The 12,109-nt window shown below is 54.0% G+C and overlaps 1 protein-coding gene across 3 annotated transcripts in view; it reads right to left on the bottom strand.

Annotated features, from left to right (window-relative positions):
* The window catches only part of OSBP2 (oxysterol binding protein 2), a 160,712-nt gene that overhangs the window by 30,405 nt on the left and 118,198 nt on the right, over window positions 1-12,109 (bottom strand). For 2 of the 3 annotated variants that reach the window (XM_039861750.1, XM_039861751.1), the window contains exon 3: window positions 760-1,016. In XM_039861750.1, coding sequence (XP_039717684.1) covers window positions 760-1,016 — 257 coding nt within the window. Of the gene's footprint in view, window positions 1-759; window positions 1,017-1,303; window positions 1,329-12,109 lie in introns of those variants that run through there. The other variant, XM_039861752.1, reaches the window with a different exon arrangement.

The raw sequence follows: 12,109 nt of genomic DNA, 5'->3' as shown, positions 1-12,109 counted from the left end.
CTGTGGCTGTGCCTCTCAGTTTACAGACTGCCATTACTCATTTGGCTACTGTCGGGTTGGCCTGTCCCATGGCAGCCTCCACTCTAAAGCTCTTTTAGCTAATGGACCCGCAATGCCACCTGCCACCACATGTGCATGCCCCGTCCTGTAGCATCTGCCTTACATCCGGGAAAAAGCAGTAGCAGCTGTTGTGGGCCAATGTGACAGTGAAGTCTCTACTATGTGGGCACAGCCAGCTGCTCAACCGGGGGCCCAGGCCCGAAACACCTGCAGCCTCAACCAGATTCCACACCCAACTCTGGTTTCCACCAGACAGTTAAAAAAAGAATGTTCTTGCCCGCCAACAGCCACGTGGATGACACAGAGCAGCAGTCCCCAACCTTTCTGCCACCAGAGACCGGTGCTCCTATGAGAATCTAATGCCTGATGATCTGAGGTATGAGCTGAGGCGGTGATGCCAGCGCTGGGGAGCGGATGCAAATACGGATGAAGTTTCACTAGCTCCCCACCCTGCTCGCCTCCTGCTGTGCACTGCAGTTCCTAACAGGCCACAGACTGGTACCGTCCAGGGTTTGGGGACCCCTGACATAGAGGATTGAGAGTGCAGGAGGGAGCCGGCTCTGGGAAATGACCTGAAGCCACCAGAAACAAAATCCTGGTCTATCAAGGACCCCGGCCACCCACGCAGGGACTGAGGTGCTGGTGACGGGGAGCCACTTCCCTTTCGGGGAGCCCTGTGTCAGCCAGCACAGCACTTACGTTGATCATAGCATTTGATGTGATGCGGAAGAGGGTGGCCCGTTCGTTCACAGCCTTCAGTTTCTCACTGCTCTCGTACGGGATCCTGAGGCCATCCAGCTCGTTCAGGGAGCGCTGGAGTGCGGCGCCATGCTTGGTGATGAGGTCATTGCATGTGCTGAGGTCACCTAACTTCAAGGAGAGGCTTCGGATGGTGTTGTGGAGTTCGTTCTTGTCAGCTGGGGAGGTAGTCTCGTCGTCGTCGTCCCCAGAGTCATCTGTGGAGGGAAGCAGAGTTGCTGTGGTTATTAGTGACCGACGAGGCGTGAGAGGCCTGCCCAGCCTGGGCCCAGGAGGGAGGAGCAGGTAGCACCACTCAGAAAGGAGAGCGCCCTAGACGGTGTCAGTTCTTGCTCCGGGCCAGGGCGAGGTATCTACCAGCCTTCCCTGGGTGGGCACTGGGTGGGCTCAGGCCCTCCCGAGTCAGTGGGGAGGGATGTAAGCAGGGGCAGACTTGAATGACAGGGCCTGAGCTGTGCTTTGGAGGGGGCAGACTTGCAGGCACCTGCCCACATGCAGGGGGCACCAGCTCCCCTAAGCTGCGACGTGCAGGCAAGGGTGGGCTGTGCTGGGTGGAGAGGTGGGGACTGCTGTGTAGGGGCAGCTCACATCCCAGGCCAGAGACTCAAATAAAGCCTGGCTCTTTTCACCACATCGCGGGGGCCCAGCCCAAACTGACCCTCACTTTCTCGCCAACCTTACTTTCCTCTCCACTCCCAGCCACGCCCAGCCACACCCAATTGCCCTCTGTTCCGTTCAAACACGTAAGCACTCAAGCTTGGGGCTTTCTAATTTTGTCCCCCCTGCCTGGAACCTCCTCACCTCACTTCTATTTTTTAACTTGCTATTAAGCAGTACACTTTAGTAAGCAACTCTGAGGGTCCAAGTTCAGATCCAGCGGCTGGGGACACCTCCCCCACCCCTCAGAGGTCTGGCTCCTGCCCACCCCTGCGCTAGCATGTCTCCAAAGACTGCCTGAACACCCTCAGGCCAAAGTCACGGCTCCCCCCATCCCCACTTCCGCCTCATCCCATCCTACGTTTGGTCATCATCCATCTCTTCTGAAGGTCCAAGGCCACACTCACTTATAGAAGGCCACTGGCTATGGCCTCTAATGATGGCCTTGTCAATTTAGGGACAGCGCCATCACCAGGCTCAGAGAAGTGCAGTCATGACCTGGGCCACCCAGCCAGTCTGCTGCCCCCAGGGCCACTCTCCTCATGCCAGGCTGCTGAGCTGGCCAGGTGAGTGCTCGGTCTCCTCCGCCTCCCATCCTCGCTCACCTCTTGCATAGCTGCCCAGGTACCCTCAGTGAGCCCCTTCCTGCAAGTCTAGGGTGCCTCAGATCCCAGCCTGCTGCCCACCCAGCCTGTCTCTAAGGTGTCACAGCACTGTGAGGGCCTCTAGGGTGGGCGATGGGCAGCTGGCCTGGGCCCTGCTGCTGCTTTAATGCTGAGCATGAGAAAACCAAGAGGCAAATACCAGCCCGTGAGTACCAGAGCCCATAAATGCTGAGGCATTTCTGAAACGCCTTGTTTCAGAAATAATCAGAAAGAAACTTTTTTCTTTTTAGATGAAGGAAATCTATAACTTAAGATACAACCTTATTTTTAAAGGTGCATATTGTGAGAGAACAGATTTCTTCCCATGGTGGGCAGAGTGCATGAGGGTGGCCATAGCTGAGTCCACTGCTCTGAACATGTCCTGAGCCAGTGGCAGTGCCAAGCCAACCGGTGGCATGGGGCCCAATCGAGAGGGGGCTAGGGGACAGTATGCACTGCACACCTTGTCCCCACCAGCCATAGAGGCCTTGGGGGCAAGCATCCTCCCCCGCCAGCCAGCCCAACTATAGCCCCGAAATGATCTCCAAAATGACCCAGTGTCTGGAGACCGCATGTGCTGGCCAGGCTCTGCATCACTGGCTTTATTCATGAGAACACTGAGCCTCATGATGGTCAGCAGACCTTGGCTATTCCTCCCGCTCTGCAGGCGAGAACAATTTCCAAGAAGAAGAGCCACAGGTTTAGGGCCCTGCTCTTAAGAAGGCACAGCTGGATCTGAATCCATGTTGGTCTGAATGGAAGGCCTTTTTCTCTCTAGATTGCCTTAGAAAGGCTCCAACAGCCTTTCTGGGTGCCAGTCCCTGGGTGAGGTGCTGCCTTCGTTGATGACCCAGTGAGGTAGGTCTAGGGCAGAAAGGTAAATTGAAATTGCCCAGGGCCACGAGGCAAGGAAATCCTGGATCATCTGGGTCTGCCTGGCTTCAGAGCTTGGGCTCTGAGTTACAATGCAACTTCCTGTCACCTCTCCAGTTTCAATATATCTAAAAACTAAAATGGACAGCTGCCAATCCATCAAAACAGCTGCCACTGACACTGAGAGGGCCATGTGGGGGCATGCTGGCTGTGGGTCAGCCCGAATGTGCTCTAAGCAAGAAGCGATGAGAAGCACAACTAGCCTAATTCTGAACATCCTCCTCCTGGCGTGCAGAGGTTGGGGTAACCACATTTCTATTTAAATAGTCATTAAGCAATACACCTTAGTAAGCAGCTCTTACGGTCCTAGTTCAGTCCAGCTGCCGGGGACCCGATGATGTGTTTGTTCTGCTCCCCAGTCACTGGCTATGTCCTTGGGGGGTGGGATGAGAAAACACTCAGGTCAGCGATTACTGACCAACACAGTTTGTCTTCTGGGAACGAGCAGCAAGAGTCCCTCCCAGATGGACAGTGAGATCAGAGAATGAGGGAGGGAGGGAGAGAAGGAGGGAGAAAGAGAGGGAGGGAGGGAGAGAGGAAGGGAAGGGTGAGGCGAGGGATGAAGTAAGTGGGTAAGTGAATGAATGAACGATCTTGGGTGCATCATGGGAGGCCTGTCCAGGCCCATCAGTTCTCAGTGGCATGCACAGAGGTGGCAGGTCATGCACAAGATGGTAAGGTCTGGAGAAGGATGTGAGCAGTAGGGTGGGGCACGGAGGAGGTAGTTGGAGGGTGGAGATGGTAAAGGGCCTCTGGCACAGCCAAGGAGCCTGGGCTTCATCCCTTGGTAAAAGGGAGTGTGTGGACATTTGAGCCGAGGCCCATAGGACAGATGAGACTGATAGCAAGTGGCATGAAAGGCACACTGGAGGGACTGAGAGGCCAGAGGTCTGATGGGGCTGGGGCTGGGATGGCCACAGGAGGCCAGGGGTCAGAGAGAACAGGACCCCCGGACCCAGCCCAGATGTGTTGATGGCAGCACTTATCCAGCTCCTAGGCCATGAACGACGGCCATACTCTTGTGTAGTCTCCACACCTCACCAGTCCTCAAGAAGGAGGGGGTGGGTGTCACTCAGAAGCTGACATGTGGCCTAGCCTCCCATACTCCCCCAGTGTTTTGCGCTGTTCAGACACGTGCTGAGCATGGCAGTGTGAACACCCGCTCAAGCCTGGGAGGAAGCAGAGCTGAACTACGAAGGGGACTCTGCTTCCAAAATAGTGAATTCTGCCCACGCTGAGTCCCTAAGTCTCAGTTTGCGGTCAAGGGTCCTTGTAAGGAGCCAAACCACACTGGAAAGACAGGCAAAACTCCATCTTAGAGACACAAATAAAACTAAATGTGACATTCCTCGAACTGGAAAAAAGAATGGATGGCATTAAATTAGCTCATGCTTTCTAAAGGATAAACCGGCGGATTCCCATCAAGAGCCATTGAAAATGGCCCCTTGGCTTCCATCACCCACTTCTCTCTCTGACAGAGACTCAACTGATAGAAGATTTAGTGCAAAGGAAGGAAGACATTTGTATGTACAAAGCTGTTTAGGTCTGCAGTTCTCAGGTTCGTGGTCTTGCAGATTCTCAGGCTTTTAAGACTCCACATATTCTTTCTGTTCCTACTTCCCACTGCGGATAAAACTCAGGGACAGTGAGCATCTAAGAGGAATAAAATAACAAGCCACATCACAACAACACAGCAGACGCTAAACTATCCACAGAGGTAAAATTCTATAGAAATTTTGCAACTATGTTAATATAAGTATAGCAGCAGCTGAAATCTAGGGCCAAGACAAAGCCATATTCCCAGGCAGAAAAGAGGCCCTCGCCTGCCTCAAAGCCCACGCGAAGGCCAGGACTTAGCAAACTGAGCAGGGAGGGGGCTGCCAGGCTGCCTTGGGGGTAGTATAAAAAATGAGGTGGTCAGAGTAAACAAGATAGATGCCTGAGTTCCTGGTTCACGTTGAGCTCTGATGCTTTGTGTGGCCATCTTCCTTCTTGGAGTCTCAGAGTCCTCATGCAAGGGCACCAATACCCATCTCTTGGATCTGGGAAGGACCTAGGTGCCAGGTGGCCCACATCAGCTGGAATTATCACCAGCAGCAGCAGCCGCCACACTGAGGGGATCTCTGTGCACTCGGCTGGGAAACAGGCTCTAATGCAGGGAGAGACACACCCTGGTTTTCATGTTCTGACTGAACTCAATGACTCTCCATTACCTTCTAGAAAATGCTGGTCCTTTAAGGATACAACAAAAGCAGAAAATCTACCTGAGCACTAGGAGGGTGAAATGTTTCATCACCCAGGACCCAGTGCAGGCTGGGAAGTGGAGACTGGGAAGGAGCCAGCAGATCCCTCGTAGATGGTGCTTCTGCATAAGGCTCAGGAGGGAAGCCAAGAGCAGGGGGCTGGGAGACTGAAGTTGGTGTTGCTGAAGGGCTGAGGTGTGGAGGGAGGCTGGCCAGTCCCAGGCCGAGAGCCGTGGTGCCCCATCCGTCTCCCCTGCCTGTCCCTTAGGGCTGCCATGGAGAACATTAGAAAATATCCTCGTCCTCTCCTGGCCCCCCAGTTCCCCATGGAATGGGCATGGGGGTGCAAGGGATGGGCACTGGCCTTGGAGGCCCGTGCTGGTGTGAGGCCCTCAGGCCGCCACTGCCCAGAGTCCTCGGTAGGCTTCCTGGAATCTCCCTGTTCATCTGGAAGTAGAGATGACAGTCTCCCTGTCCCTGGGCCTCACACGGTGGCTGGGTAGCTGCCTCAGCTTCTCCGCATCCTTCCTTAAGTCCTCAGGTGGGCTCCGGGAGGCAGGGAGCAGCCATAGCCCTTCTTGGTGATCTCCAAGAATCCCCAGACAAGGAAGGCATGGCCGCTCCATGGTCCCACCCCCACATGGCTGGTGTTGAGTTCCCCTGGGTCATTCAGACTCCTCCCCAGTAGTTGAAAGTTGGGGTTCCCTGGCCTTGGAGTCCCTACTTTTCTGGGCCTCTCCTTGTTTAGTTGCTGCTTTGTCTTTGTTCAGAACAACTGGTGGAACTTACAGGGAGGCAGACTCTGGCTTGTCAAATAAGGGACAAGTGTCTAACAGTGAGGTGGCCCAACAGGACAAGGATGCTCCCAGCATGGAGGTGATGGAGCAGTGTCAGAGCCTCCTGTGCAGCATGGCTCGCAGCCACCACTGTCTCCTGCTCCACTAGCTTCCCCCACTTTCTTCGCAGTCACTGTCAGCTGATACAAGGTGGCAAGAACATTCCTAGCAGGCCAAACCCAGCAGGGCAGACTGGCCTCTGAACCCCTTCCAGAGCACGGATGACTTAGGTCACGCCCATTTCATCCAGGCCCACGCCTTTGTTTTCCAGTGGAAAAACTGAGACCCAGAAGGAAGAGAAGGGCTTGGCCAAGGTCAGATGCTGGAGCAGCAGCAGTGGCATCTGTAAACTGTCCCTGTTGAGCCCCTGCTCTGATGGGTAAGGCCTAGACCTTGGACAGTACTCTTCCCAAGTGGCTACAGTGCATTTTCTGAGGGCTCAGATCTTGAGTCCCTGGGTGGATGATCCCGATGCCAGGCCTACTTTCCTGGGAAGCGAGTAAGTGGGGTGACCACTGCATGTTTCTCCTATCAGAGCCCCTTCTCCAGGTGGTGGCCTGCTGGCCTCTGATCACACGCCGTGCACCAGCTGCTCGCTTTGGGAGGTCGTTGCCTGGATGCTGTGGGATGCTCATGTCTACAGGGGTAAAGAGTACTTTCCCTTGCATCATGGGGCCAGGGGTTGAGGAAGGCAGGAGCCAACAGGAGATCAACCACCTTTGCTGGCAGTGGGTGTGAATGAGGAGCCAGTAGCTAAAAGTATACACGGCATCTGCTTGGTGAGGATATTTATGCCCATCCTTCATGTCCAATCTCAACCCCTGTACCCTCAGCCCGTCCCCCTTCTCTCCAGGATACACACTATCCTGCTGGCCCTGCAGTGACCCTCACCACCCACTCTGCTAAGCTCCCTGCAGTCAGTTGCTCCACCTCACTCATTTTGGTCCCTGGCTGGCTGTGCACTCAGCTGATGCACCCAGGAAATGCTGCCTGAATTGTACCCAGACCCACCCTGTGTCTCAGCAGCCTGGGAAGCAAGCTCCGGAAGAGACGGCTTCCCACTGATCAGTGATGAAGCGGCTGGGTGGGATGGCAGCATTCTGCAGCAAATGACAATGATAATCTCATTGACAGTAGCAGCGGCAGCCTCAGCTCATACAAAGTGACGGCACCTTTTAATACACTGGGCAAATAACTCATTTGATTCTTGCACCTTTAGCATCCTTACTTTACAGGTGAGCAAACTGAGATTCAGAGCAGAATGGGCCCTATGGTGAGCGAGTGGTGAAGCTGGGGCCTATCCCCTCACTCATGCCAACCACTTCCTGTCGCTCAGAGCAGGCCCCACTAAGGGGACCTCTGTGCATCTGGGAAAGAAGCTGTAACGCTGGGGAGGGGCACTCACTGGTTCATGAGATTACGCGGTGATCTCCCATCAGGGAGTGAGCCCCAACTCTTACCCTGCTTGGTGATTTCTTTTCTTTACGGGATTTATGAAGCATCTCCTCTTGCCTTCTCCCTACTGGCCTGTGTTATCTCACTTCCTGTCCTCTCCCCTCCACCCCCCACCCCCGTCAGCCTCACCAGAAAGAGGGGAGAGCCAGAATATGTGCACTGCAGGGGCCTGCAGAACCATCTCAACGGGAGGGCTGCGCCTCTGAGCGGAGACCACTGGGCAACCAGAGAAGAGCGAAGTCAGAGTGGGAGCCCACATTCCCAAACTACTGGCCTCCGAGGACAGAGCCCACATAGGACGGACCCCAGGGAATGAAAGTGGCGGGACCGATGGAAGAAGGACTAGAGAGCTAGATGGGCGGTGCCTGAGGCAAGAGGCCGGGGACTCCCGCCTTCCCATGCTCCTGCATTGCCTGGTCCCTGCTCTGTCAGGGACCAGCCATTTCCCTGCTGTGCCTCCCAGCAAGGCTGCCAGGGCCGGCTCTCTGAACTCCCACATGCTTCCTCAGGCCTTGCTCTGTCTGTCTGTCTGTGTGTTTGTGACCCCTGGGCGCCTCTAAAGTTCAGAACAAACATCCACAGAAAGGTGACTAGGCAAGAGACCAGCGAGTTGCTCTGCCATCTGCAAGGCTGTGGCTTCTGAAACAGGGACACCAGGCATGGAGGATGGAGCAGTTGACTCTGCTTTTCACCTTCCCCAGGGACAACTCAGAGCCACAGAGTGTGTCTGCAGCTTCTACTGCAAATGCCTTCTCAGTAACATCTGGGGAACTCAGGCCTGACATCCTTTGGCCAGTGGCGCTCCCCAGCCTCCCTAGCTAAAGTTACAAAAGCAAACAGCAGCTCCAGCCTGTAGAGCATGGAAAGAACAATTGCTCCAGCCTCTAAGCCAGATGGTGAGCTTGCTACAAGGTACAGGTAGTTCTGGGGATGGCGGGACCACTTGGAGCAGACGACTGTGGAATAAATGCTCAAGCCTATCCTCAGGCATGACCATTTCTAAAAGAGCAACGATTCCTAAAATAGACATCAATTTTCACCAGCTATATGCAAGAATGAATCCTCCTTTTAGAAGAGAATCAATCCATAAAACTTGGGTTACTGATGTGTTACAAGGCGGCAGTCACAAGTTCTCTCTCCATCCTGACCAGGCCAGCAGTGTGTGGCGGTGGCCTCTCATCCACAGCAAGTTTCCCAAGTATATTGAGTTTCTAACCTTTAGTGGCTATACTGGATTGGTTACTGTTCCTCAAAATTCTTTTTTTTCCTGGAACTTCGAATGGGATCTTGTTTATAAGGGTTGATGCAGATGTAATTAGTTAAGATGAGGTCATATTGGAACAGGGTGGGATCTTAATCCAATATGAACGATATCCTTATAAAAAGAGGAAAAAAGACACAGAAACACATGCGCTGACATAGATAGAGACTGGAGTGATAAATGCCAAAGATGGCCGGCAACACCAGAAGCTGAGAAAAGCCTGGAACAGATTCTCCCTGGGCCTTCAAAGAGCATGGCCTTGCTGGCATCTTGATTTTGAACTTCTGGCCTCTAGACCTGTGAAAGAATAAACTTTTGTGGTTTTAAGCCACTATTTTCTGGTAATTTTGTTACGGCAGCCATGAGAAGCTAATATTGTGGCTTAAAACAATAAACACTTATTATCTGACAGTTGTGGAGGTCACAAGTCCTAAAATCAAGTTGGCGGGACTGCGCTTTTTGTGGAGGCTCTAGGGGAAAATCTGTTTCTTTGCCTTTTCCAGCTCGTAGCAGCTGCCTGCATTCCCTGGCTTGTAGTCCCTTCTTCCAGCCTCAAAGCCAGCAGAGTAGCATCTTCCAATCTCTCTGATTCTGACCCGCCTTGCTTCCCTCTTATAAGGATTCTTGTGATTATATTGTGATTATATTGGGCCCACCCCCCAGATAATCCAGGATAATCTCCCCATCTCAAAATCCTTAACTAAATCACATCTTCAAGGTCCCTTTACCATATAAGGTAACATAGTCACAGATTCTGAGAATCAGGACATGGATATTGGAGGCCATTATTCAGCAACTACACTGAGCATCTGTGGCTGAGCAGAACACCAGGTGTGTTCCCACCCTGTCACTGGTCATTACATTTGATTTACTGTCCTGGGGTGGGGGCGAGGGGTGGTCCCTTGCTGCTCTCCAGTTAATCATTGAGATTCCTACTTGGGCACAGAGACTTCACAAGTCCCTCTGTCCTCCCCTCAGAGCCTGGCACATAAGCCTCCTGACTGGTCAGGGAGGAAGTGGGTCTGGGCCAGGCAGTCTGGCTGTGATGCTGCGTGGCCTTCGTTAATACACTGGGGATAGTAATGCCTCCTCTGGAGAAGCACATGGCCAGTGCAGAGCTGGGGCTTACTGATCCCAGCTCACCAATATCCCTGTCACCTTCATTGGCACAGCTCACTTTTGCACATAATCAGTCCTGAATTCACTTCAAATCATAGAAGCCTCTGTGTTTGCTGTGCCCCCACCCCTGCTCCCCACTCAAGGCTTTCCTTGAACCCTTGAATAGCCTGCTCTAGCTGAGGAGCCCACGGGACACCCACGCCACGGCTGGGACCCTCTTTCACCCTCTTTCATGGAGAGACTCCTGGGAAGGAGTGAGTTGCTGTGGAAACAGCCAGCTCAGGGGAGCCAGGTGAGCTATTTTTAGAAGTAGAGCTTGCTTTCTTCTTTGGAGGAAGATGGATCAAGTTTCTCGGTGGGAAGTCCTGTCAGGGGGCAGCTTTTGAAACTGAGAAACTAAAGGCCCACACAGACTGGTTTTGGATGGAGGCAGGGTGGTGACATGGTGGTGGGAGTCAGAGGCCCTGCAGTCACCCCATTTTGCATTGTCTCTTGCCTGTTTTTCTGGGGTACCTGGCTTTGCCCTCAGCTGCCCATGAACTCCTCGTGGTCAAGACACAGGATGACCGAGCGGTCCCCTCTCCTTACACACCATGGTCAGATATGAGTGCGAACAGCTCTGGCTGATAGGGGGGCCTCAGTGAAGACGAGGTCAAGGCTGTGGGAAAGCCCAGAGCTCAGCCTTCCCTCTGCACCCACATCCAGCACTGGGCTGGACAAGTTTTGGGGGCAGGTAGTGCTGAGATGGGTCCTGAAAGAGGGACGGGACTGCAGCAGAAGGGGACGGGCCTATGGAGGTGGGGGAATCAGCACAGGGGCCACAGTGGGGTCCTGAGCAGGGAGCGTCATTCAGATGGCTCATCCAGCTCCGGTGCCAAGGAGGCAGGGACCCCGTGCCCGGCAAGGCCTGGTGCAGCGCCTGCCAGCATCCCATCTCCTTTCCCCTCCTTTGCTCTTTAGTCCATCCAGTGTCACAGGTGGGGGCCCCGTGGCCTCAGTGCTTACCCACTTCTGTGCCATCCCTGGATTTCCCTCCTCCTCTCCTCTGTCTGGCAGATGGTCGCTCCCCTGAGGCCCGGTCCTGGTCACTTCAACTGGGCAGCTGCCCTGAGCCTTCATACTCCCTCCATTGGGCTCCCCAGCACTGGACCCTTTGACCAGCCTCCAGCCAACGGATTAACATCCAAACAAGTGAAAAGAACATAGTGACTTCTTGGAGGACAGTGGTCATAGCTTGTTCATCTCTGCAGGCCCAGTAAGCCAGGTACCAGGGCCACAGGGCCCTGGGAGGAGACAGAGAGACGCCTTGCCCCACTCCCTGGGGGTAGGGGGAGGAGGCAGCCACACAAGGGGACCCGAAAGCCATCTGCAGGGTGGGTGGCATAAGGCAGGCGGAGGCCCACAGACAGCCAAGGAGTGTTACTGACTGGTGGTGAGAGGACGGGGGTTAAGGGACATATACTATCTGAGTGTCCGTGTGTCTTTGCTCACCCCAGGCTGGTGCCACTGGCCCTTTCCTGGCCCTCCTGAGGCTCCTCAGAAGGGCACAGGGAGGGTGGTGAAAGACCTCCCCCACACTACCACCAAAGGCAGGGCAGGGGTACCTGTGGGATCTACTGCACTGGGAACTGAAACCAACTTGTCCAGCAGTGGCTGATGGGCACTTATGTCACTAGTAGGACTAACCTTGACCCAGAGGTGCTCCCTTGGGCCGGCAGCATCATTAATGGAGACGGGCATTGCTACCTTCCCTCTCTGCTGAGTCTGAGTATGCAAGACAGGGAGGGGACAAGGTCTAACCCCTGAGCCCTAGCAGCTTTCTAGCTGGTGGTCTCAGGCCCTGAGTGACCATACCTCCCTGGGGCTTGCAGATGCTGCAGGGGGCGGTTCATCCCATCCTGGACGTACTCATCCTTTTCTGAGTGCAAACGACATGGTACAAGGAGTGCATCCTTTTTTTGTTGTTTTTTTGTTTTTTTCAGTCTGGTTGTGCAAAGAGACTCAAACTGCAGGGCCTCTGAGGAGCCACAAACAGCAGGTGTCAGTTTCACGTGAGAAATGTCTGGGCTTTGCACTCTTGGCAAAAACAGCCATTTCCAATCTGCAATGTCAGATCCTCAAACATTCAATTACAGCAGGATT

This window comes from Pteropus medius, unplaced genomic scaffold (assembly GCF_902729225.1).
Source record: "Pteropus medius unplaced genomic scaffold, Ma_sr-lr_union100, whole genome shotgun sequence".
NCBI lineage: Eukaryota > Metazoa > Chordata > Mammalia > Chiroptera > Pteropodidae > Pteropus > Pteropus medius.
The sequence above is the reverse complement of the archived record's forward strand: the minus strand, read 5'-3'. Positions and strand labels throughout refer to the sequence as shown.